The 25,468-nt window shown below is 40.1% G+C and overlaps 1 protein-coding gene across 1 annotated transcript in view; it reads left to right on the top strand.

The window, feature by feature from the left end:
• The window catches only part of SRGAP1 (SLIT-ROBO Rho GTPase activating protein 1), a 319,302-nt gene that overhangs the window by 283,838 nt on the left and 9,996 nt on the right, over positions 1 to 25,468 (top strand). Inside the window, exons 16-21 of the mRNA XM_010386925.2 lie at positions 2,104 to 2,209; positions 4,962 to 5,186; positions 9,055 to 9,134; positions 19,572 to 19,752; positions 21,180 to 21,314; positions 21,452 to 21,791. Coding sequence (XP_010385227.1) covers positions 2,104 to 2,209; positions 4,962 to 5,186; positions 9,055 to 9,134; positions 19,572 to 19,752; positions 21,180 to 21,314; positions 21,452 to 21,791 — 1,067 coding nt within the window. The remainder of the gene's footprint in view (positions 1 to 2,103; positions 2,210 to 4,961; positions 5,187 to 9,054; positions 9,135 to 19,571; positions 19,753 to 21,179; positions 21,315 to 21,451; positions 21,792 to 25,468) is intronic.

Raw genomic sequence — 25,468 nt, 5'->3', positions numbered from 1 at the left:
TAATTTTACAAATAAAAAAGGCAAAATGTAATATATCCAATTCAGTATTACTAAGATCACACTATTATAAATTATAGGTTTATAGTGAAAGAATAAAAATGAAAGAATGAGAATGTTAATTGCATGATAATGTTTTACTTACACTCTGGTTCAAGAGTTTCTGAAATTGCATTTGCTAAAAGATGGCAGAGCTACGGTTCCAACTTTGGCATACTTAAAGTTGGGAATGGAAGTGTTTTTTTCCCAGGAATCCTGAAAAATTATTGCTTGTTTTGTCAACTCATTCTTGGTTAATCAAGAATATTGCTAATAGATTTTTCACACCTTTTCAGCTATGCAGAAGGGAAAATAAAATGCCCAGTTTGATAATAAGTGGAAAACAGCTGGGGTCAGCTCTCAAGATTCCAGGGAAATGAGCTTGGCGAGAGTAATTAAGACAGTGGTTCTCAACCCTGGCTGCATAAAAGAATCTCAGGCATCAGCATCTTTAATCTCCCCAAGTGAATCCAAGTCAAGGTTGAGAACCACTGATACAAGAGGAATTGGAAAGGGAAACTGAGTTAGGAGAGTATTTTGATAGTCTAATTTAGAAATAATCAAGACTTCAATTAGAAAATTAGCAGTGAGATATCTAGAACTAGAAACTACAGGACTTCTTTTCCATTCAAGGGAGAAAAATGAAGCAAAGATATCATCTTAGAAGTGATGTTTATAACCTTGCAACTGGATGAGGTTGCCATTGAGGAGAACCAGGTAGAAATCTTGGAGAGTTATCCACATTTGTGGGTGGAAGAAGGTTTAAAAAACAACAATAATAATAAGGAGAATGAGTTGACTATGGTGTCAGAGGCTATGGACTGAGAATTTTCAGGTATTTTCATGAATATCTCAAGAGCAATTAAGAACAGTATGGTGATACAAAGTATAGAAAGCTTCATAAATGTTTTCAAACATACTACTTTTTTGGAAATATTTTCTTAAATATATACTTATTGGGTATCTTCAAAGTTGTACTTTGTAAAGGTACAACTCTACAAAGTTGTAGTCTTGGGATCGAAGAAAGGCAACCAGACTTAGGAAACAGGAAACAGACTTATGAAACAGACTTATGAAACCAGACTTACGAAACAGGACACATAGGTTGTGGTCCCAGCTCTCCCCCTTCTAGCCTGCTGACCTTGGGTATACCACTAGCCCAGTTCTCATTTTCCTAATCTGATAAATGGGGATGACAGTGTGTGCTCTGCCTACTGCAAAGTTTGTTATTCTCTTTAACTTAGACAGCAAGTGTGAAAATGTGTTTTTAAATATATAGAGAATTATACCAATAATGTGTTGTAGTGGTAACCTTTTTGCTGATGTTCACAAGCACTTTAGTACTGAGACACTTTGGACAGTTTGTATTCCCGGTGAAGAGGTAGCATAACACTAGTCTCAGGTAATCCTCTCTTGGGGGAGCTCACCATCCCACAGGGAGGACGAGATAAGGAAATAAATAGCTGTAAACATTAGGGCATACATCATATGAAGGCAGGAATTGTATTGCTAATGTATTCCTAGTGCTTGAAACCTGGTAGGCTGTCCTAATATTGATGGTATAATGTAATACAAGGTGAAAAGCTATATAAGTAAAACGCAATGGTAATTTTGAGAAAGGAGAGATTCTAAACCTGGCACATTGCCTGGATCATAGTCATAGACAAATATATGATGAATTAATGCGTAACAGTTGGGGAAGGGGTGCATTGCCCCAGAAAGCTACTTTGGTTAGCGTGCAGCAAGAAGAAGTTGAAATCATATCAGATGCAAAATTTAGAATTAGCAGCAAAGGAAAAAAATGGTTTTTAAATCTAGAAGACTCTAAACTACTCAAAGCCAAGTCCATGAAAGTCAGAGAAAATGGTGAGGGTCAGAGGAGAAGCCCTCTGGAATGGTGGTATGCTCAAGCCGATCATTTATTCACTGTTTTGGTTACAATTGCATCTCACACAAGAGCAAGGTGTTGCTTGTATTCAGATGTGTACCGGTAATCCATGTACTGCAATGTTCTGTTTTAAATGTGGCGAGTGAAAGGACTCTCACCATGTCATCTTCCGTCTGTAGGAATAGATCATCTCTATGAGAGGGCGCTTCACATCCGCAAACTCCTCCTGACTTTGCCCAGGTCGGTCCTTATAGTGATGAGGTACCTCTTTGCCTTCCTCAATCAGTAAGTACCTGAATGCTCTGACAAAAGGCCCATCTGAATTCTGTCTTTGTTCTTGGATCCTGCAAAATGTACATTGGGTTCCATTTATCAGCAGCGTCAAAGAGAAAAATGATTGAATATAGACTGAAGGTACATTTTTCCTCAGCAGATCAACGTCATTGATAGATTAAAGCCCTACCCTGGATGTAGAAACTGTAGCCACAAATGCAAAGATATTTAAATATTACTTAAAAAAAAAAAAAAAAAAAAAAAACACTTTTCAGTGAAAAGTGTTATTCAGTGTTTTTCCAACTTCCATCCAAAACTGTCATGAATGTTTTTGTCAAAATGATGGAAATTGGCTGTTCATTGCGGAAAATTTCTGTGACTTTTTAATATTGTAGTTGGGGATGGAAGAAAATCATAGATGAGAGCTGTACACAGATCCAAAAAAGAATTTCTGCAAATTCACTGTAATGAGACCTTATCAAGAAGAAACTACCTCAAAAATGTTCTCTTAAACAAAGTAACAAATCTTTTAAATTACTACATAATTTTCAAAGAACTTTATTCTTTTAATTTCGGCAACTTGATTTTCAGCTATGCTACTTCCTGCTGTATGGGTTCCATTATAAGAACAGCTTCCCCACGTCCTACTAAGAATCCCCTTGCTATTCAGCATTTCAGTTAAGCAGCTGGAAATAAAGAAATGCAGGGGCATCAACTTCTTGAATAAACTTGGGGAAATGCCTTCTCATACTAGCATGGATTCTCCTTTCCTAAAATTCGGGTATTTTCTTTTCGGTATTTCATGGGACATTTGGAGTTCTCAAAAGCCACAGTGATTTATTACAATCCTGCTGACTAGTCCTGAAATCATACCCACTCAGCTTGACCCCAGGAGCCTAGTATCATACAATAGGGAAATGTTGGCAGAGAACCATACAGAATGAAACTCTACTGCTGACCTGTGGTGCCTAAAACATTCACAAATGACAGTAGCAACCCCTTTGTACATTCATCACCACTAGAAATAAGCAGTATCTAGAGAGATAGGTTTAAACTATGTTTAGGCTAGACGCTGTACATTTTTACCTTTAAGGAAACACAGTCACTCAGGCAGTTTTAAAAATCCAGAGGCTTGCCTGTTCCCGCCTCACCACCACCACCACCACCACCACCACCACCACAATACCCCAGGATGGAGTACCTTGCGTTCCTACTGGCCCCCTCCATACCATTCCTACCAAATCTTCCTGACACACCTGAACAAATTCCACTGTGAACTAATAATCCACAATGGACTAGGAAAGCAGTCTGTTAATTAAGAAAGTTCTCAAAACCTGAACCTAACTCATCATGCATCTCAGAAGAATGGCAAATGCACCATGGGTGTTGCTGGCATTGCTTCCAGTGGTTCTACCCAGAGGCCCTCTGGCTGGTTGCACCTGCCTTCATGCAGACACAATGGCCCAGCCTCTAGGGCAGGATGCTTGGGATGGGGATTGTGAAAAGAGAGATAAGCTATTATTTTACTGCAAAATCAAAACTTGGAAATAACATTTTTACATCAAGTTTTTGTTTGCAAGCCAGCACTAGAGACCCAGAAAGATTAACTGTGTCTGTCTCCACTGAGCTGAAGTATGTCTTTTGGAAATTAGGCCATTCTTATTCAGAATCTCCATTTTCAAGATTCATCCATTTTCAAGATGATCTGTAACATGATCGTTTACTCTTATTGTGAATTTTTTAAAATATTGTGTGTTTGAGAAATGGCAGAAGGGAAAAACATATGTTAGCTGTGGAAATTATGCTTTTGTATTTTCTACTTTCTAGACTATCTTATTTCCAAAAAAGGGTAAAGTATGTCATGTGGTATCTCAGTTTCTTTGTATCTGTCATCATCTCACAAAGGTAGTTGAGTCTCCTTTTTCTCCTTCCATTTGTCATATGTTCACCTGGATTTTACATTTCCTTTCAAGACTGACATTCTATACACTGAAAGATAACATATCTAAACTCTCCCTAGAGCAGGGAGCATAGCAATAAAGAGCTGGCTTATTTTGAATCACTGTGAAAATATTTCACAAATACCCATTGAATAGAATGTAGAAATTAGTACTAGACAACTGGAAATCTCCCCTACAGTTTGCAAGCCTTGCATAGAGTAAGAGAATTGAAGATTCTTTTCCCCTTTTCTTGTATTTATAATGGCTTCTGTGACACTGGTTGTCACCTAGCATTGATTGTCTTACCCAAAAGCAGATTATAAAGCCTGGAGTTATTTGCTCCTTTCAGTAGTTACAAAGAAAAGGTTCTTTGTTTTCTTCTAGGCTTTCTCCAAGATTTATAGGAGAAAACTACAAATCTGAGATATATTTGAATGGAGAGAAGACAATTTTAAAGACATCTATAAAGCTTTATGGAAATCCTTACTGTGTATCCCAAATTTACTTGAGGAGCATTTAGAGCCTGACTGTCGAATTTGCAAATAAAACTCGTTTACATGATCCTGGTCTCCATTGTAGTGAATATTATATTAAACCCCCTCCTGACTTTGAAAAATGCAACTTAATTAAGCAAATAGGACTTAGAATCCCCTCTCAGTTTCTACTTAGTTAAGGTCATAAGTCATTTCACTTTATTTGGGATTTGCTGAGCCAATTTAAAGTTGAAGTATCTGATTAAAGTATTGAAGTGTCTTATTATTAAACATGTATGCCCTTTTCTTCTCTTTGTTCTTTTATAACTCCTTTCTTGTTTCCTTTTGTAGTCTATCACAGTACAGCGATGAGAATATGATGGACCCTTATAACCTGGCCATTTGCTTTGGCCCAACGTTGATGCCTGTCCCAGAAATACAGGATCAAGTGTCTTGCCAAGCACATGTGAATGAAATTATTAAAACCATCATCATCCACCATGAGACTATTTTCCCAGATGCTAAAGAGCTGGACGGCCCTGTTTATGAGAAATGTATGGCTGGAGATGACTATTGGTAAGTCTAAGAATTTTAGTCCTCCTCTCCCACCGAAAATTGTGGAAATATAACTGTCCATTTGATTAGAAGAAGGAGTTTCCTATAAGCCACCAATGCTTCCAACTTAAAAGGAAGAAGCACTAACACTTGAGATAAATTTTAGAATACTAAGACCCATGGAAACTCATATTTATCCCTCTCTTTTCTGCAAGGACTCTCATCTTTTAAATAAATCTACCCTATCATGGTTTTGATAGAGAAAAAGGGTTCTGATGTTATGTAGAGCTATGTTAACTTTTATCATTACATTAAATCAAGAAAAGATAACATATTGACATTTTATTTTTCAGTCTAAATCAGAGGTTTTGGTTTCATATAAAATGTTTTTAAATTCTCATTTTAAAGGAGCCCTGTCAACCAAATGTGTTTTCATTCTTAACTTATTTTCATTTTCACTCTTACTAATGAATATAATTCTAACTATAATTATAGTTAGACCTCTAGGTCATTTTGAGTAAATTTATTATATTCATGTATTTTTGAGATAAAATTTTTAGCATGGCAGTATTGCCTCCCATTCCATCCATGTTGCTGCAAATGAGAGGATCTCATTCTTTTTTATGGCTGAATAATATTCCATTGTGTAGATGTACCATAATTTCTTTAATCCATTCATTCATTGATAGACACTTAGGTTGTTTTCACATCTTGGCTATTGTGACTAATGCTACAATAAATATGGGAGTGCAGATATCTCTTCAATATACTGATTTCCTTTCTTTTGGATGTATACCTAGCAGTGAAGGTCATTATGTTAAGTGACATAAGCCAGGCAGGAAAGACAAATATCACATGCTCTTACTCATATATGGAGCTAAAAGAGTGGATCTCATACAGTAGAGAGTAGAATGGTGGTTACCAAAGGCTATGAAGGGAAGGGGAATAGAAGGGATGAAGAGAAGTTGGTTAAGGGCTATAAAAATACAGTTAGGTAGAAGGAATAAGATGGGTGCAGTGGCTTGTGCCTATAGTCCCAGATATTTGAGAAGCTGATGCTGGAAGATCATTTGATCCCAGGAGTTTAAGGCTGCAGTGAGCTCTGATCACACCACTGCATTCCAGCCTGAGCAACAAAACAAGACCCTGTCTCTAAAAAATAAAAAAGAAAAAGTTGGGCACAGTGGCTCATGCCTATAATCCCAGCACTTTGGGAGGCTGAGGCAGGCAGATCACTTGAGGTCAGGAGTTCGAGACCAGCCTGGCCAACATGGTGAAACCCCATCTCTACTAAAAATACAAAAATTAGCCAGTTGTGGTGGTGCATGCCTATAGTCCCAGCTACTCCAGAGGCTGAGTCAGGGGAATCACTTGAACATGGGAGGCAGAGGTTGCAGTGAGCTGAGATCGTGCCACTGCACTCCAACCTGGGTGACAGAGCAAGACTCTGTCTCAAAAAACTAAAAAAATTTAGAAGGAATAAGCTTTAGTATTCAGTAGTACAGTAGGAAAATTATAGCTAACAATAATAGTATTGTATATTTCAAAACAGAAGAACTGTAAGGTTCCCAACATGAAGAAAAAATAAATGTTTGAGGTGATAGATATCCCAGTTACCCAGATTTGATCATTACACATTGTATATGGGTATCAAAATATCACTTGTACCCCTAAAATATGTACAACTATTATATATCAATTAAAAATTAGCAAAGAAACTTCCATTTCTTGAACCCCTATTACATCTCAGCTGCTTGGTGCACATGATCTCTTTTATTTAGCATAACCACTCTACCAAGTAAGTTCAGAAAGGCCAAGGAGCCTTCCAGTGATTACTAGTAAATCAAGGTTAGGTGTGTGAGCTTCCAAAGCACATGTGGGTCTCCTCACTCAGCAGCCTCCCTGCCCACCTCAGAAACTGCCCTGTGCAGCTGGGATTCAAGAGCAGCTGGAAATAGGTTTGTCTAAATCCCTCCTTCTGGACCCTGCTCACAACACTTTCTTTCCCATTTTCTTACCAAAGATTAAGTAGAGGTGGAATGAGTAGCTAATAATTAAATAACTGAAAGTACTTTTTTTTTTTTACTTGAATCATAGTATGGTCATATGCCTTAAGAAAACTGAATTGACTATTTCCAGAAGTACTGTTTTCTAAATTAAGAACGAAACGTACTAGATTCCAGTTCTGTAGCATATTCACCAACTTTACACATGAAGTTCAATTCAAAATATTTACTTAAGTACTTACTATGGGCAAGATACTGACTGAGCTTGGCTCTGGGAAGGTAAATGAATGCAACTCAACCCTGCTAAGACACATGATTTTATTTTCATCATTGTATTTGTTTTAAGGCCAGTACCAAAGGTATGGTTAGCATTTTTTTTTTTTTTTCGTTTTTGTTTTTTTTTTTTTTTTTTTTTTTTTGGAGACAGAGTTTCACTCTGCTGCCAGGCTAGAGCTCTGTGGTGCAATCTCAACTCACTGCAACCTCTGCCTCCTGTGTTCAAGCGATTATCCTGCCTCACCTCCCGAGTAGCTGGGATTACAAGCGTCCACCACCATGCCCAGCTAATTTTTGTATTTTTAGTGGAGACAGGGTTTCACCATGTTGGCCAGGCTGGTCTCGAACTCCTGACCTCAGGTGATCCGCCCACCTTGGCCTCCCGTAGTGCTGGGATTACAGGCATGAGCCACTGTACCTGGCCTGGTTAGCATTTTTAAATATTAGGGCTATGTCAGTAAGCTCTGCTGTCTTGTTCATTTTATAAAAGAGCGAGTTTGTAGATGTCTGGTCAGTATTATTTGATGTATTATATTCTAGGACATTTTGTGATCACTACTTTTTCCAAACAGAGTAAAAGTCCTATGATAGTGTTGCAGCTAGTAACGTATGCTTGACGGTGTCCATCTTTTTAAACATAGTGTTTTCTATGGGTACTGCTCATTTTAAACAGGAAGTCAGCAGTGTAGTAGTTATACTTGTCCCCCAACATCAGAAATGTAGATGGGCTTTTACAGTAATATTAGGTTTATATTTGTGGCCCATGTATTCCATTTATCAGCATGCATTTGAGGATTGATGGTGACAGTGTTAAGGAATAAGTTTTAAAAGAGGATAAAATCATGATTCTCATACAGATATACAATGGACATGTGTCAAGAAAGATGGCAAATATGCCACAACCAGTTCAAAGGAGACATCAAAGAACCACCAATTTATATGTAGTAAAGGAATAGTGAAATGAATTGGTAAAAACTGGTCCATCCATAAGGCAATAATCATATTCTACCAGAATTCAACAATTTGTATTTCTGTGGATAAGAATTACTTATAATGCTATCCGTTTTCTACAAGTTAACTTCTGTCTTTATAGAGTTGTAAAATAACCTAGTCAAAGATGAATGTGTATATCTAATATATATTCCCATAGGACAGCATAATCAATGGAGGCACCAGGATTCCGTTGACAGACTATCCAGTTACTCTTTTGCCCTTATAGAGTCTTATAGTTTTTGTTACAGTAGCAATTGCTCATTATTAAAATTATCTCCGGCTGGGCGTGGTGGCTCACACCTGTAATCCTAGCTCTTTGGAAGGCCAAGGCAGGAGGATCACTTAAGCCCAGGAGTTCAAGACCAGCCCAGACAAAATAATGAGACCCTCATCTTTATAAAATATTTAAAAATTAGCCAGGTGTGGTGGCACACACCTGTTGTCCCAGCTACTTGGGAGGCTGAGGTGGGAGGATCACTTGAGCCTGGGAAGCAGAGGTTTCAGTGATCCAAGATCACACCACTGCATTTCAGCCTAGGCAGCAGTGCAAGACCCTGTCTCAAAAAATTTTTGTCTATTTTCATTTCATATGAATTTCCATTTGTATTCTACAGCGACAGCCCATACAGTGAGCACGGTACATTGGAGGAAGTGGACCAAGATGCTGGTACAGAGCCCCACACAAGCGAAGATGGTATGCTCTGCCCTTATGCTATTATAAAACCAGTCTTTATATCCCTATTGTAAACATTGTTTCTATTGAAATTTTAGAGGCAAAGCACAGAGTGCCTCCCACCTATAATCCCAGCACTTTGGGAAGCCAAGGTTGGAGGATCACTTGAGCCCAGGAGTTCAACACCAGCCTATGCAACATAGTGAGATCCCATCTCTATAAAAAAAAAATACAAAAAATTAGCCAGGCGTGATGATGTGCACCTGTAGTCCCAGCTACTCAGGAGGGTGAGGTGGGAGGATCGCATGAGCCCAGGAGTCCAAGACTGCAGGGAACTAGGATAGCGCCACTGCCCTCCAGACTGGGCAACAGAACAGACCCCATCTCAAAAACAAACAAAAGCTAGTAGATAAAAAAATTCATAAAATATGTGTAAGGTATAAAAAATAACATTACAGTGAAAACCAATGGAACCACCACCAAGCTTAAGAACAAAGACATATTATTTCCTTTGCACTTCCCTGATCCGACTGCTTTACTTACCCCCTCAGGAGTAACCACTCTGTTTGTGTTTTTAAATAATTTCTTGTTTCCTTTTCTATTTTCTTAAATCTTCTATAAGTGGGATCATACTGTATATATTTTTCATGAGATTTTTCTATTCAGTATTATGTTCTTGATGTTCATCTGTGCAGTTTCTTTTAGTTTGACTGTTTATTTTCCCAGTGTATAATATTCCATTGTATGTATCTATTCTGTTCTTGATGAAAATGTGAGATATTTTCTACTTGTTGCTATTAAGAACAGTGCTACTATGCACTGTTATGAACATTTTGAACATGTCTCCTATCGAAAATGTACAGGAGTTTCTCTAGAATGTATGCCTAGGAGTAAACATGTCTTCAGCTTTACTCTATACTGTCAAACTGTTTTTATGAAGACAGTTGCTGCTTATAGTTCCCTAGAGAAGGGGGCATGCCGTGCCATGGGAGGCTACCTGGGGAAGCACCAGGAGGCAGAGGGAAAGTGAAGACCTTGGTGTGCTTTCCACAGGAAGGAATGGGTGAGGCAGGGTAAGCGGCTTTAGGGTTGGCTAGTTGGAATAATTTCAGCAGGCTCTGGGTCATTAGGGGATGTCCCAGGTTGTCTGGTACCTGCCCCTGGGGTGCTGAGAATAGAGCAGCAGTGGCCTGGAGTGGGAGAGCCTGATCATCAAGGTGGTGGGGTGTTGGCTCCAATGGACACGTTGGTGTTTGAAAAGTTTGCTTGTGGGTGAGTTGTTTACTATCTCCAGGAATTGGCTAACCCTAGAGGGACTGTCCCTCCAAGGTCAACAAGGCCCCAGATGTCAGAAGATAAAAGATATGGTTGATAATGTGTTTATTTATCTTTTGTAAAATTCCTATCAAGTCTTTTGCCCATTTTTCTATTGAGTTTTCTGGGCTCTTTTTGTTTGGTTTCACTTGGTTTTGTATTTAGTTGTTTTTCTATTTGACATGTGAGAGTTCTTTGTGGGTCCACATCAGGTCCTTTATTGTGTATATGCTTTGCAGATATCTTCCGCTGCTCTGTAGCTTTGCTTTTCAAGTGCTTATTATGTCGTTTGCTAAACAGAAGATCTTAATTTTAAAGTAGTTAAATTTATCAATCTTTTCCTTCATGGTTATTTTACTTTGCATCTCCTTTAAGAAATCCTTCGGCCGGGCGCGGTGGCTCAAGCCTGTAATCCCAGCACTTTGGGAGGCCGAGACGGGCGGATCACGAGGTCAGGAGTTTGAGACTATCCTGGCTAACACGGTGAAACCCCGTCTCTACTGAAAAATACAAAAAGCTAGCCGGGCGAGGTGGCGGGCGCCTGTAGTCCCAGCTACTCGGGAGGCTGAGGCAGGAGAATGGCGTAAACCCGGGAGGCGGAGCTTGCAGTGAGCTGAGATCCGGCCACTGCACTCCAGCCCGGGCGACAGAGCAAGACTCCGTCTCAAAAAAAAAAAAAAGAAAAAGAAATCCTTCTGTGTCTTGAGGTAATAAATAATTCTCCCATATTCTCTTACTTTATTTTGGTAAGAACACTTAAATGTGCAGTACCTTAGTGTTGACCATAGGTACAGTGTTGTTATATGGCAGATCTCTAGAGCTTGTTCACCTTGCTTGACTGAAACTTTATTCCCACTTATTAGTAACTTCCCATTTTCCCCTTCCCCCAGCCTCTGGCAACTACCATTCCACCCTTTGATTCTATGAATTGGATTCTTTTAGATACCTCATATAAGTGAACTTACCTAGTATTTGTCTTTCTGTGTCTGGCTTATTTCACGTAGCAAAATGTCCTCTAGGTTCATCCATGCTGTCACATATGTCAGGATTTCCTTCTTTTTACAGTTTGAATAGAATGCCATTGTATTTACCTATATTTTCTTTATCCATTCATCTGCCCATGGACCTTTAGGCCATTTCTACCTCTTGGCTATTGTTAATAGTGCTGAAATGAACATAGGATTACTAATATCTCTTCAAGATCCTGATTTCAGTTTTTTTAGATAAACACCTGGAAGTAGGATTGTTGGGTCACATGGTAGTTCTATTTTTCAGTTTCTGAGGAATCTCTGTACTGTTTTCTAAAGCAACTGTGCCATTTTGTATTCCCATCAGCAGTGTACAAAGGTTTCAATTTCTCCACATCCCTGGCAATGCCTATCTTTTCTTTTTGTTTTATGTTTTTTGTTTTTGAGACAGGGTCTCACTCTGTCACCCAGGCCGGAGTGCAGTGGCGTGATCTTGGCTCACTGCAGCCTGGACTTACCAGCTCCAGTGATCCTCCCACCTCAGCCTCCAGTGATCCTCCCACCTCAGCCTCCCAAGTGGCTGGCACTAGAGGCACATTCTACCACGCCCAGCTAATTTTTTGTAGAGATGGGGTTTTGCCACGTTCCCTAGGCTGGTCTTGAACTCCTGAGCTCAAGCCATTTACCTGCCTTGGCCTCCCAAAGTGCTGAGATACAGTCATGAGCCATTGTGTCCAGCCAACACTTGTTATCTTTTGTTTATTTGTTTCCTAACACGGTGGGATAACCTCATTCGTGGTTTTGATTTACATTCTCCTGATGATTAGTGATATTCAGCATTTTAAAATATACGTGTTGGCTGTTTATATGTCTTCTTTGGTGCCTTATTTATTTATTTATTTATTTAGAGATGGAGTCTGTCTGTTGTCCAGGCTGGAGTGCAGTGGCATGATCTCAGCTCACTGCAACCTCCACATCCTGTGTTCAAGTGATTCTCCTGCCTCAGCCTCACGAGTAGCTGGGACTACAGGCATGGCTAATTTTTGTATTTTTAGTAGAGACGGCATTTCACCATGTTGGTCAGGCTGGTCTCAAATTCCTGACCTCAAGTGATCCACGCACCTAAGCCTCCAAAAGTGATGGGATTACAAGCATGAGCCACTGCATCCGGCCCCATATTCTTTTAAATCCTTTAAGGTTTTGCTTTCACACGTACGTCTTTATTCCACCAGCAATTTATTTGGGGGCATGGGATGAGGTAGGGATCCATTCCCTTTTTCTTTATATGGATACATAATTGTTGCAATTATCTCAGCATTAATTGTCCTTTCTCCACAGCTCTACTTCTTTGTCATAAATGAAGTGTCTTCTTTGTGTGAATTTCCTCCTGGGCTCTATTCCTTTCTGCTGGTCTGTGTGTCTGTCCCTACATCACTGTCCTAATTTTGATACCTTTTAATAAATCTTAATAGTTCATAAAGCAACACCTCTGCTTTGTAATAATTCTTGGCTCTTTGCAATTCCACTTAAATTTTAGACTAGTTTTTCAAGTTCTTCAGACAAACAAACAAACCCTCTAAAGCCCAACTGGAGTTTTGATTGCCTTTGTATTAATTCTACATATATTAATATGGAGAGAATTGATATCTTTACAATATTCAATATTCCAGTCCAGGAACATATTTCCAGTTATTCAATGTCTCCCAAATAAAGTTTTTATTCTTTCTCTGTACAGATTTTTTTCATTTTCTAACTTAAGTTTAAGGCTTAGCATTCACTTTCAACACTTTTTACTTTTTAATATAAACATTTAAAGCTGTCCATTTTCTCTTAGTACTTCTTTAGCTATATGCACAAATTCTTTTTTTATCTCTTCAGCTGTAACTAATCTGCTTTAAGCATATCCATTGAATTTTTATTTTTGAATATTCTTTCTTTTTTTTCTTTCTTTCTTTTTTTTTTTTTTTTTTTTCCTGAGGCAGGGTTTTGCTTTTCTTGCCCAGGCTGGAGTGCAATGGCACAATCTCGGCTCACTGCAAACTCCACTTCCCAGGCTCAAGTGATTCTCCTGCCTCAGCCTCCCAAGTAGCTGAGATTACAGGCATGTGCCACCATGCCTAGCTAATTTTTGTATTTTAAAAGAGACGGGGTTTCACCATGTTGGCCAGGCTGGTCTCAAACACCTGACCTAGGTGATCCACCTGCCTCAGCCTCCCAAAGTGCTGGGATTATAGGCGTGAGCCACTGCGCCCAGTCTTTAAATATTATTTCTTTCTACAAGTTGTATTTGGTGGGCTTTTATATCTGCTGCTTGATCATTTTTTATAGTCTCTTGCTGTTTATTCTTCAGCGCTTCCTATCAGAATATGTGTCTGATAATTTTCATATGTCTTCCCAAATTTGTTTTGTTGGCTCTCACTCATTGAGTCTTATTTTCCACTGTGTTTGTAAATTTTGTACAGATTTCTTGGAACTTTAGGCTCAGCGGAAGGTAGATTCTTCCAGAGAGGGTTTTTGGACAACACTGAATTTTTGGCTTGAGGTTTTTCAAACTACCCAGGTAGTGCAAATTTAAACTGCAAACCTACCTGAGAACTGGAATGTGGATGGGATTCTCAGATGATTTGTGTTAAGGGTTTAAGATAGATTATTTCCTTAATGGGAGTGGAGGGTGGGGGAGATGGTTACTATCTATGGAGAGGTATTGAAAGCTACAAGGGGATAAGATTTCTAGAACTAGATGTTCTAGAACTAGAAGTGTTGTAGAAAGTTCTACAACACAACACTAGAGTGAAGTTCATTCTGAAACTGAGGGTGTAATTTTCTGAGGATGGGGAGGAGGGGAAGAGCTTAGATTCCTAACACTGAGCAAGCCCTGGACTTAATCTCCTATGAAAAAAAATTGAAAAGCTTAAGGTGACCAGGCTAGAACAGTGCCCTCAAGGCAAAATCTGACTCATGTTCTAATGTTCTGCTTACCCCTCTGGGTTCCCACTTTCATTGCATTTTGGTCTTTAGTATTCTTTACTGTCTTGATAGCTTACTAATGCAATTACAAACATTGGTTGTTTGCTTCTAATACAGCATTTTTCATTGATTCTAGCAGGAGGGTAATTAAGTTGTCTAGTGTCCACTATCTGCTAAAAAAGAAAGTTTCTTTGTGTCTTTTTTTTTTTTTTTTCTGTGAGACAGGGTTGCACTCTGTTGCCCAGGCTGGAGTACACAATCTTGTGTATTGTGTATCAAGTGGCACAATCTTGGCTCACTGCAGCCTCAACCTCCTGGGGCCAAGTGATCCTCCCATCTCAGCCTCCTGAGTAACTGGGACCATAGGCATGCACCACCATGCCTGGCTAATTTTGTATTTTTTGTAGAGACAGGGTTTCCCTATGTTGCCCAGGCTGGTCTCAAACTCCTGGCCTCAAACGATCCTCCTGGGATCCAAAGTGCTGGGATTAGAGGCATGAGCCACCCATGCCCCGCCTTCTTTGTGTCTTTAAAAGTAAAATCAGTTGACATTTTCTGAACTCAATTTACAAGACATCCTGTAAAGTGAGAGCTTCTATTTCTGTGATGTTGCTCTTTTTTTTTTTTTCTTTTCCTTTTCTTTTCCTTTAGAGACAGGGCCTTCCTGTGTTGCCCAGGGTGGTTTCAAACTCCTGGCCTCAAGCAGTCCTCCTGCCTCAGCCTCCCAAAATGCTGGGATTACAGGCGTGAGCCACCATGCCCAGCCTGTGATGTTGCTTTTGAAAGTCTCTGAGTCCTACTTCTGCCACCATCCTTTCTTTTGGGTTTCTTTGTTTCTCTGCATGGTTTATTTCTTTTTCACTGCTGCCTTCTCTTAGGTGTTTCCGTGCTTTCCCCAGAGGCCAGAAAAGCCAGGACAAAGCCAGCTGTCTCTCTTCCCAAACATGAATCTCAGCATCATGCCATCTGCCTTTTACCTCTTGACTATAAGAGAGCTTTACCAAGTGGTCTGTGTTTAGATAACATTTTGACCATGTTCACCTGATTTTTCTGGAAAGAAAAACATTGCTTACAAAGGACAGATAGATATTCTCACCGGCAGCCAACCTCCAAAGTCCTGTAACTAAATTAATAAGAGTATCAGTTATCCTTTGATTGCCGAGATACTGCATTTTTTTCTCTGTCATGGATCACTAGAGAGAGTAGCTTTTGTTTCTGAAAGACAGGCTGTCACAGAACAAAACCACAAGGACAGTGGGTAACAGATCTAGCAGGAAAAATGTCAGCAACAGCAAGGTCCCAAAGAGAAAGTGTGATCACATTTTATATAATATTACAAGAAATGGAAATATAAGACTTGACAGCACCGGGCAGTCAGGGAATCAACTGTGCTGAATTGTGTTCCCTTTTGCACAAAATTATATTACCCATGCAGGAAAACTAAGTGATCATGTTGCACTCTCACTATTATTGTTATTGATAGCAGCAGTAGCAGCATTCTATGAAGTCTCCGCAGGACCTTGAAGTACTGCGAGGCACTCTGTATGAAAGAGGCATAGTGTACTGTGCCCTGAGATTGATTTGCTCTGCAATGACCAGACTAAGATGTGTGTAAATAGCTTATTGATTGACACTTGACTGTGAAATAGCTCTCACGGGAGTAGAAAGGGTAAAAATAATGAAATTGCTGAGAATTACTAGTTGATGTACTAGGATTGCCAATAAAATGTTCTGCTGATTTATCTGGTCATCCTGTCATAACCTGACCACATTTGAATAAATAAGCAGAGTCTGATAATCCTGATACTTGTTTCAAAACAATGGCGCAGTGACTCACGCCTGTAATCCCAGCACTTTGGGAGGCCGAGGCAGATGGATCACGAGGTCAAGAGATCAAGACCATCCTGGCCAACTTGGTGAAACCCCATCTCCACTAAAAATACAAAAATTATCAGGGCATGGTGGCATGTGCCTGCAGTCCCAGCTACTTGGGAGGCTGAGGCAGGAGAATCGCTTGAACCCAGGAGGTGGAGGTCACGGTGAGCCAAGATCATACCACTGCACTCCAGCCTGGCAACAGAGCAAGACTCTGTCTCAAAATAAAATAAAATAAAATAAAATAAAGCAAAATAAAATAATAATAGTAAGAGGAGATGATCATAGAGGTCGTGATTGTGAAATTATAATAAAATTTGTATATATATGTTGAATAGTCTTAACTATGTTGAATGGCCAGCATTGACAGTGTGTGATTGAATGTCATTAAAGAACATTAATGGTTCTGTCTTTATTTCTCTGTGACATAAGTATATGTAGACTGTATACTGTATCATGTGGTATCTTTTAATTTTTTTAATTAAAGCCAAATATAAATATGTGGGTGTGTTCACACAGGAATTTGCAAATTACATGTCCTGAAGTTCTTGTAAATAAATTAGCATGCCACGTCTATAGTCCTAGCTACTTAGGAAGTTAGGGTGGGAGGATCGCTTGAGCCCAGGAGCTTGGGGTTACAGTGAGCAATGAGTGTGCTGCTATATCCAGCATGGGTGACAAAGTGAGACCCTGTCTCAAAAAAACCAAAAACTAGCATGTCTTCATTCTTCCATGGGATGTTTCTTTCTTTTTCATAGGAATAACTGGGGTATCTGTCATCTCAAGTCAACCAGGATTTATTCTTTAAGTTTTGAACAATAATGAGATCATTCCCTTTAAATGTAAAGTTATAGTCCCTCCTCTATGAAGCAGACAGATAGATGTTTCATAAAGCTGCTATTTATATTGTTTTAGTAAAATATAATTTGGGGGAATACCAGAGTGTTAACATATAATCTAAAAGTTTTATTCAATTGCTAAAGGATTAATTTATTTATTTATTTATTTATTTATTTATTTATTTATTTATTTATTTTTATAGAAATTAGGTCTCACTCTGTTGCCCAGACTGGTCTCGAACTCCTGGGCAACCCAGTGATCCTCCTGCCTCGGCCTCCCAAAGTGCTGGGATTACAGGCAAGAGCCACGGCGCCCAGCCACTAAAAGATCTAAACTGTTGTTTTAAACATTATCCTTACAGCTACTTTGTTGGGAAGTCTGCTCTGCAGATTACAGTGTTATGGTTCTGCGATACAAAATATTATTCACCTCAAACATTATCCACTAGAGGCCGGGCACCTATAATCCCAGCACTTTGGGAGGCCATGACTGGAGGATTGCTGTGTTGCCCAGGAGTTTAAGACCAGCCTTGGCAATGTAGCAAGACCCTGTCACTATTTAAAAGAAAAAAAAAAATTATCCAAAGCAAAACGAAGGGGCATTTTTATCTTTATTTAAAATGTTTCGCTGAAATTTGGCCAGGGCCTTTATATAATAAGGTGAAGCCTAAGCTTTTCAATATGTTTGTTGGTTTTTATGCTTTTGCCTTCTATGTCCCAGAGAATTTTGAATTTATCAAATGAGAAAGAAGCCCAGCTGTCTGTCCAAGAATTTCTCATGCAATTATTACAAGTACAACGGCTATTGCAGTAAATTTTTGGAAGAATAAAGTCTTAAATGGGAAGGTTTGCTGCCAAAGGGAAATAGAAGACAACTTCCTGGGGAATTTTTGAGATAGGCAGGTTTTAATCTCTTCTGTGTACACATATTCTAGAGTATTTGGAAATGAAAACATGCTCAGTTTTTAGCAAATGATGTATTGTTCATTGCATAGGCATATTCCTATAAGCATATGACCCTTGCCTTGGCCCCTTTTCGTCCTATTTATTATTGAAGAGAAATTTACTTACCTTTGTTGATTACAGGGCTAAGGATGAGGTATTTGTGGGAGAGGGGAGCAAAGATCATAAGGCCTCAAATTGAGGAGCTTCTTGCAATAAGATAAATCACAAAGAAACACCTCTTTGGTTACTGAGTTTGTCCTCCTGTTTGCTTTCAATATTTGTGGTCAGAATTAGATCAGAGCTGAATTCTAATTCTAAGCCTAGCAGTTGATATCTTTTTTTTCCTAACTTATTATTTTGAAATCATTGTAGAGTCACAAGCTGTTGTAAAAAAAACAATACAGAGAGATCTCGTATACCTTCTGCCAGGTTCTGTCAATAGTGATATCTTACAAACCTGTAATGTCATTTCACAAGCAGGAAATTGACAATGATACAAACCATTCACTATATAAATGCTTCACCAGTTTTACATGTACTCCTTTGTGTGTGTGTTTACTTAAATCTGTACAGTTTTATCACATGTATAGCTTTGTGTGACCACAACCAATAGTCACGATAACAAATGGCTCCATTACAAGGAACCCTCATGCTACCCTTTATAGCCATGGCCACTGCCCTCCGTCGCCTTCCCATCCCCAACCTCTGGCAACCACTAATATATTCTCCATCTCTATAATTATGTCATTTGAAGAATGCTATATGAATGGAATTGTATGGTATGTAATCTTTTGAGATTGGCTTTTTTTCACTCACCATCATTCCTTTGGATATCTTTTGATCTCAAGAAAAATAAAAATTTTGAATCTGTTTTTTTCATTTGGATAGAGGGCAGTTTAAGGTATATTTGTTTCATGGTTAAGATCCAAAATTTATTACTGATACTAGAGAAAAAAAAAATTGGGATTACCATCAGTGTTAGTATGAAGATCTGATAGTGCCAGAGAACACATGGGGAAATTGAATGTATTCACATGCTATTTATTGTGATTTTACTTGATTTTTTTTCTTAAATAAGCCGGTAAAGCATAAACTTCCTAATGTTCTGAGATGGCGATTTTTTTTCCATGTTATAAATGGTATTAACATGTTACAAGGAAATTCCATCAGTGTCATCCATCAGTGTCAAAATCATATTGAAGCAATTGTGGAGGATATTACAACTCAAGGAGAGATTTTATATATCTTATTGCAAAGTTTAAAGTATGTTTTATTTGACTGTCATTATATCTCTGATAAGAGCTGTGGAAATGAAGATCCAATGTTCAGTTTTTCTTTGCCAGAAAAACCGATGACAGCAAGATAATGTTTTTCTGTATCTTCTTAAACAGCCTGTTTTCTCCTGCCTTGATGATGTGTTGATGACTCTGTTCAGTCTAGATATTAAAATGGTCTTGATTATTTTTAAGCCTCATGTAGCCCTCACAGATAGGATACCATGCCTTCCTAACAACCCTGTTTCTCACTGTTTTCTGGTGTGTTCGTTGTAGAATGTGAGCCAATAGAAGCAATAGCCAAGTTTGACTATGTTGGGCGGTCCGCCAGAGAACTATCCTTCAAGAAGGGTGCCTCCCTGCTGCTGTACCACCGCGCATCTGAGGACTGGTGGGAAGGCAGGCACAACGGGATTGACGGGCTGGTGCCTCACCAGTATATAGTGGTGCAGGATATGTGAGTAGTCTCAACTTTGATTGCCTGAGTGCTCCCAGTAGAGGACTCCAGCCATTGTTCTTAAACTGACCTTGGTCTTGTGAGAAAGGAGCAGAAGGGATTACAGAGATAAAACTTCAGAGCTAGGCACAGTTCCTCACCTTGCCAGTGGCTCTTTGCTAACAGTAAGTCAGGGCCCAGGAGGTTGGGAGCAAGAACTCGGGGGAGACATCCTCTGAAGCTTTCAGATTCTTAGAAAAATAACCTATGCAGAGAATGGCATTAAGAGCTGAAGTGACATTGGTAATTCCAAAAACAGCAGTGCTCTTCTCTTGATGTCTGTTTACCGTTTCAATTCCAGATTCCCCAGCGGAAGGACACTGACCTAAAGTCAGAGGGAATCATTGCTATGCTGTTTTTTGTTTTGTTTTGTTTTTTGCTGAGGAGAAAGCTCTAATTTCAAAAGTATTTAAAGACATGGGAAGACAGTCATAACATATTAAGTGAAAGAAACGGGTTGCAAAATAATGTGTAGTCCAAAAGTAGCTTTTTATGGAAAAAACAAATACAGGACACAAAAGGTATACAGTGACTGAATGATTCAGCCTGATTTCAGAAATGTTAAAATGTGTATCTCAGAAGCCAAGAAATGCGTGTATATACAGACACATAGTCATATATATCTGAAATATCTACATATAAATATATTCATATATAAAATAAATTTGCATAAATATCTGTACAGTCATGTACCACACAATGACATTTTGAGCATCAATGGACCACATAGATGACGGTGGTCTCATAGGATTTAATATCCTATTTTTCCTGTACCTTTTCTATGTTTAGATATGTTTAGATACACAAGTACTTGTTTACACCATTGTGTTATAACTGCCTGTAGCATTCAGTACAGTAACATGCTGTGCAGGTTTGTAGCCTAGGAGCAGTAGGCTCCACCATATAGCCTAGGTGTCCAATAGGCTCTTCCATCTAGGTTTGTGTAAGTGCACTCTGTGATGTTCCCACAATGATGAGATTGCTTGACAACACATTTCTCAGAATGTATCCTCGCTGTTAAGCAACACGTGACTGTAATATAAATGCCATACATATGTATGTGCACACTCACAGATATGTATCCTAGGCGCAGAATAGAAGATGGAGGAGGATATTTCTTAAAATTCTAACAGTAGTTGTCTCTGGATGTTATATTATGGGTGATTATTTCACTCTTTTTTGTATAACTGAAATTGCTGTTTTACCTGTAATGAAATTATATTGCTTTCACAATGAAAAAAGTTATTTTAATAAAAGAAGGTCTTTCATACATAATGCTGTTTCATCCATAAATGCTATCACGTAAATTTTTGTCTCCACTCATCTAGCAAATTTTGTAAAATTTGTAAATCTAGTAAATTTTGTCTCCACTTATCTTACTGTTTCAGGGATGATACATTTTCAGACACTCTGAGCCAAAAAGCCGACAGCGAGGCCAGCAGTGGGCCAGTAACGGAAGACAAGTCCTCATCCAAGGACATGAACTCCCCGACAGACCGTCATCCTGACGGTTATTTAGCCAGGTAGGTAGAGCCTAGGAATCAGGCCCCTAAGCCTCTGCTCCTCCCGGGGCCATAAGGAGCCACTGCACCCTCAGCCTTGCAGTACTGCCCAATGTGATAAGCTCTTCTGTTTTCTCCCTGTTTCTGTGAATGTCTAGGCAAAGAAAAAGAGGAGAGCCACCCCCTCCAGTAAGGCGTCCTGGCAGGACCAGTGATAGCCATTGCCCGCTCCACCCTCCACACGCCCTTTCCAACTCCTCAGTTGACCTGGGGTCCCCGAGCCTCGCCAGTCACCCCCGGGGCCTGCTGCAGAACCGGGGCCTCAACAATGACAGTCCTGAGCGGAGGCGCAGGCCTGGCCATGGCAGCCTGACCAACATCAGCCGGCACGATTCCCTCAAGAAGATTGACAGCCCTCCCATTAGAAGGTCCACGTCATCAGGGCAATACACAGGCTTCAATGACCACAAGCCACTGGACCCAGAGACAATTGCTCAGGTACAATGCTTTTAATTACATATTGCATTTTAAATACTTAAGTGTGATGTAGGAGGTGTGAAGGATTTACTTTATGTAGCTATATTTCTATATAGAATCAACTAAAGAAAACAGAAACAAAACCAGCTCATTCTTTAACTTAGGCCCTGACTGTGAGTCTTTTTTGAACAATTTGTTACTGGAAGGGCCCAAAGGTTCACAGTGATTTAAACAGAAACATGACAGAACGTAGGACCCAGGATATTCAAACCTATCAGAAAAACTTTGAAAAAGAAGAATGGGGAAGCAGTGGCCCTACCAGATCCTAAATGCATTCTAAAGCTAGTAAAACAGACAGATGGATGAAACAGAATGGAGAGCCCAGAAACAGAAAAATCTTAAAACAGTAGTCCCTCCTTATCTACAGGGCATATGTTTCAAGACCCCCAGTGGATGCCCGAAGCCACAGATAGTACAAACTCCTACAGTATATGATAAAGATGGCACTTTCAACTTAGAAAAGATGAGCCCTAATAAATAATGTGATCTATAATAGATAGACATTTGAAGAACAAGTCTGGATCTTATGTACCTTCTGACCACATCCAGGTCTTTGCTTCCCAACAGTGACTGCAGAGAAGGGCTCTGTAGTTTTCTTCTAATGATTAAAATTGACCAAGTAAAAGGGAAACAAGACTAATGAATTTGCCCATCATTCTACCATTTTGCCCTCTGGTTCTGGCTCTTTTCACAGCATAGGCCATGAGAAAATATGTTTGTAGGCCTGGTGGGTGGCTTACAACCTGTAATCCCAACACTTTAGGAGGCTGAGGCAAGAAGATTGCTTGAGGTCAGGAGTTTGAGACAAGCCTGGTCAATATAGCACAACCCCATGTCTACAAAAAAACTTTTTTAAATTGGTTAGGTGTATTCGTCAGGGTTCTCTAGAGGGACAGAACTAATGGAATATATATACATATAAAGGGAAGTTTATTAAGTATTAACTGACACGATCACAGAGTCCCACAATAGACCGTCTGCAGGCTGAGGAGCAAGGAGAGCCAGTCCAAGTTCCAAAACTGAAGAACGTGGAGTCCGACGTTCGAGGGCAGGAAGCGTCCAGCATGGGAGGAAGATGTAGGCTGGGAGGATAGGCCGGTCTAACCTTTTCATGTTTTTCTGCCTGCTTTATATTCACTGGCAGCTGATTAGATGGTGCCCATCCAGATTAAGGGTGGATCTGCCTTTCCCAGCCCACTGACTCAAATGTTAATTTCCTCTGGCAACCCCCTCACAGACACACCAGGAGTAACACTTTGCATCCTTCAATCCAATCAAGTTGACACTTAATATTAACCATCCCAAGTCTACCCCTTGTCAACTTGAACCCATAAACATCTCCTGAGATCATACATAATCTTCAATAAAAACAATAATAAGTTCATAATTATGCCTAACATAATACACTTGTCCTTTCCTATAACCGGAAACGCACCAATCCCCAACCCAAACGCTATTACATAAAGTTAACAATACTGAAATGCTGATAGGAAGTCAATATAATCTTATGTCACATGCTAAAGGAAAAAGGAAATAAAATGAAGATATTTTCCTAGTACAAGTGTGTACATGCACAAACATGTTTTTAATGAAAGAAGGAGGAAATACACATAACAATTACAGTCCCTGTTTCCACGTGGTCATAGCTGGTATTGATGACTACCTTCTACTACCCATTCTGTATTTCCTTTGCCTTCAGCAAGCACCTCAGCAGGTCGTGTTTTTGTTTTTGTTGTTGTTGTTATTCTCCTGGCGGAGTGACCCAAACCTTCATTCCTGAAGGGTCTGGACCATTTGTAGTCCTGCCTGGATTGGGCTGTTGTAGTTTCCCATTGACCTTAATCACAGAGCATGGTAATACTAAGAGATGCCCTAATGGAGCTCCTGTATTCCATGCACACTCTTTTTTACCACCATTGTGGAGCAGTAGACTGATTTCATCTTGATAGTCCAAGTCAGTCACCCGAGCCAACACTGTAACTCCTTTCTTAGTCTGTTGCCTTAAAGGTTGGAGGAGCCCAAAGTGTCCAGGTGGCAAATTTAACTTAATGGGATCGTCACTGTGTCTCCTCGTGGCACTTTCCTCCCTCTGGAACTAAGACCTCTAAGCCAGCAGAACATAATGTCGTGGGAATAGGAAGTAAAAATGTTGCTATTGGGTCACTAGAGGTGATGATGCATGGTGCCACTTCCACTTCCACCCCTTGATTCCTGGACCCGTGAATCCTGGCTATGGAAGAAACAGCACCATATATTGGACACTGATTCAGAGCATACACAGCCTTCTGGGGAACTTTGCCCCAGCCCTGCAAAGTATAGTCACCTCGTTGGCATTGTAATTGTGACTTTAAAAGGCCTTTCCACCACTCTATCAATCCAGCTGCTTCAGGATGACAGGGAACATGGTAAGACCCGTGAATTCCATAAGCATGAGCCCACTGCCACTCTTCTTTAGCCGTAAAGTAAGTGCCTTGGTCAGAGGCAATGCTGTGTGGAATACCATGACAGTGCGTAAGGCATTCCGTGAGTCCACAGATGGTAGTCTTGGCAGAAGCATTGCATGCAGGATAGACAAACCCATATCTGGAGTAACTGTCTCTTCCAGTGAGGACAAACCCTTTTTCATGATGGAAGAGGTCCAGTATAATCAACCTGCCACCAGGTAGCTGGTTGATCACGCTGAGGAATGGTGCCATATCGAGGGCTGTGTTGGCTTCTGCTGCTGGCAAATTGGGCACTAAGCAGTGGCCATAGCCAGGTCAGCCTTGGTGAGTGGAAGTGCATGTTGCTGAGTCCATGCGTAACCTCCATCCCTGCACTATGGCCACTTTGTTCATGGGCCCATTGAGTGATGACGGGGTGGCTGGGGAAAGAGGCTGAGTGGTGTCGATAGAATGGGTCATCCTGTCCTCTTGATTATCAAAATCCTCCTCTGCTGAGGTCACCCATTGGTGACCACTCACATGGGATACAAATATCTTCACAGTTTTTGACCACTCAGAGAGGTCCATCCACATACCTCTTCCACAAATCTCTTCGTCACCAATTTTCCAACCATACTTCTTCTAAGTCCCTGACCATCCAACCAAACCATTGGCTACAGTCCATGAATCAGCATATAATCACACATCTGGCCATTCCTCTTTCCGTGCAGAGTGCACAGCCAGGTGCACTGCTTGAAGTTCTGCCCACTGGGAAAGATTCCCTTCACCACTGTCCTACAGGGATGTCCTAGAAAGGGGCTGTAGTGCTGCAGCTGTCCACTTTCGGGTAGTGCCTGCATATCATGCAGGTTCACCTGTGAACCAGGCCCTAGTCTTCTCTTCCTCTGTCAGCTGATCAGAGGGAACTCCCCCTGAGGCCATCAGTACAGACTGTGCGAAAGAGACGAGACCCTGGGCATTTGAGCCACTTCCTCATGTAACTTATGCCTTCAGGAGCTGCTTGAGCCCAATCACATATATACCACTTCCATTTGATGATGGAATGCTGCTGTGCACGACCCGCTTTATGGCTCGATGTGTCAGAAAGCACCCAGTTCATGATAGGCAGTTCAGGTTGCATGGTGACTTGATGACCCATAGTCAAATGTTCAGTTTTCACCAAAGCCCAGTAACAGGCCAAGAGCTGCCTCTCAA

This window comes from Rhinopithecus roxellana, chromosome 10 (assembly GCF_007565055.1).
Source record: "Rhinopithecus roxellana isolate Shanxi Qingling chromosome 10, ASM756505v1, whole genome shotgun sequence".
In the NCBI taxonomy this organism is placed as follows: Eukaryota; Metazoa; Chordata; class Mammalia; order Primates; family Cercopithecidae; genus Rhinopithecus; species Rhinopithecus roxellana.
This window is presented reverse-complemented; position numbering and strand designations above follow the sequence as displayed.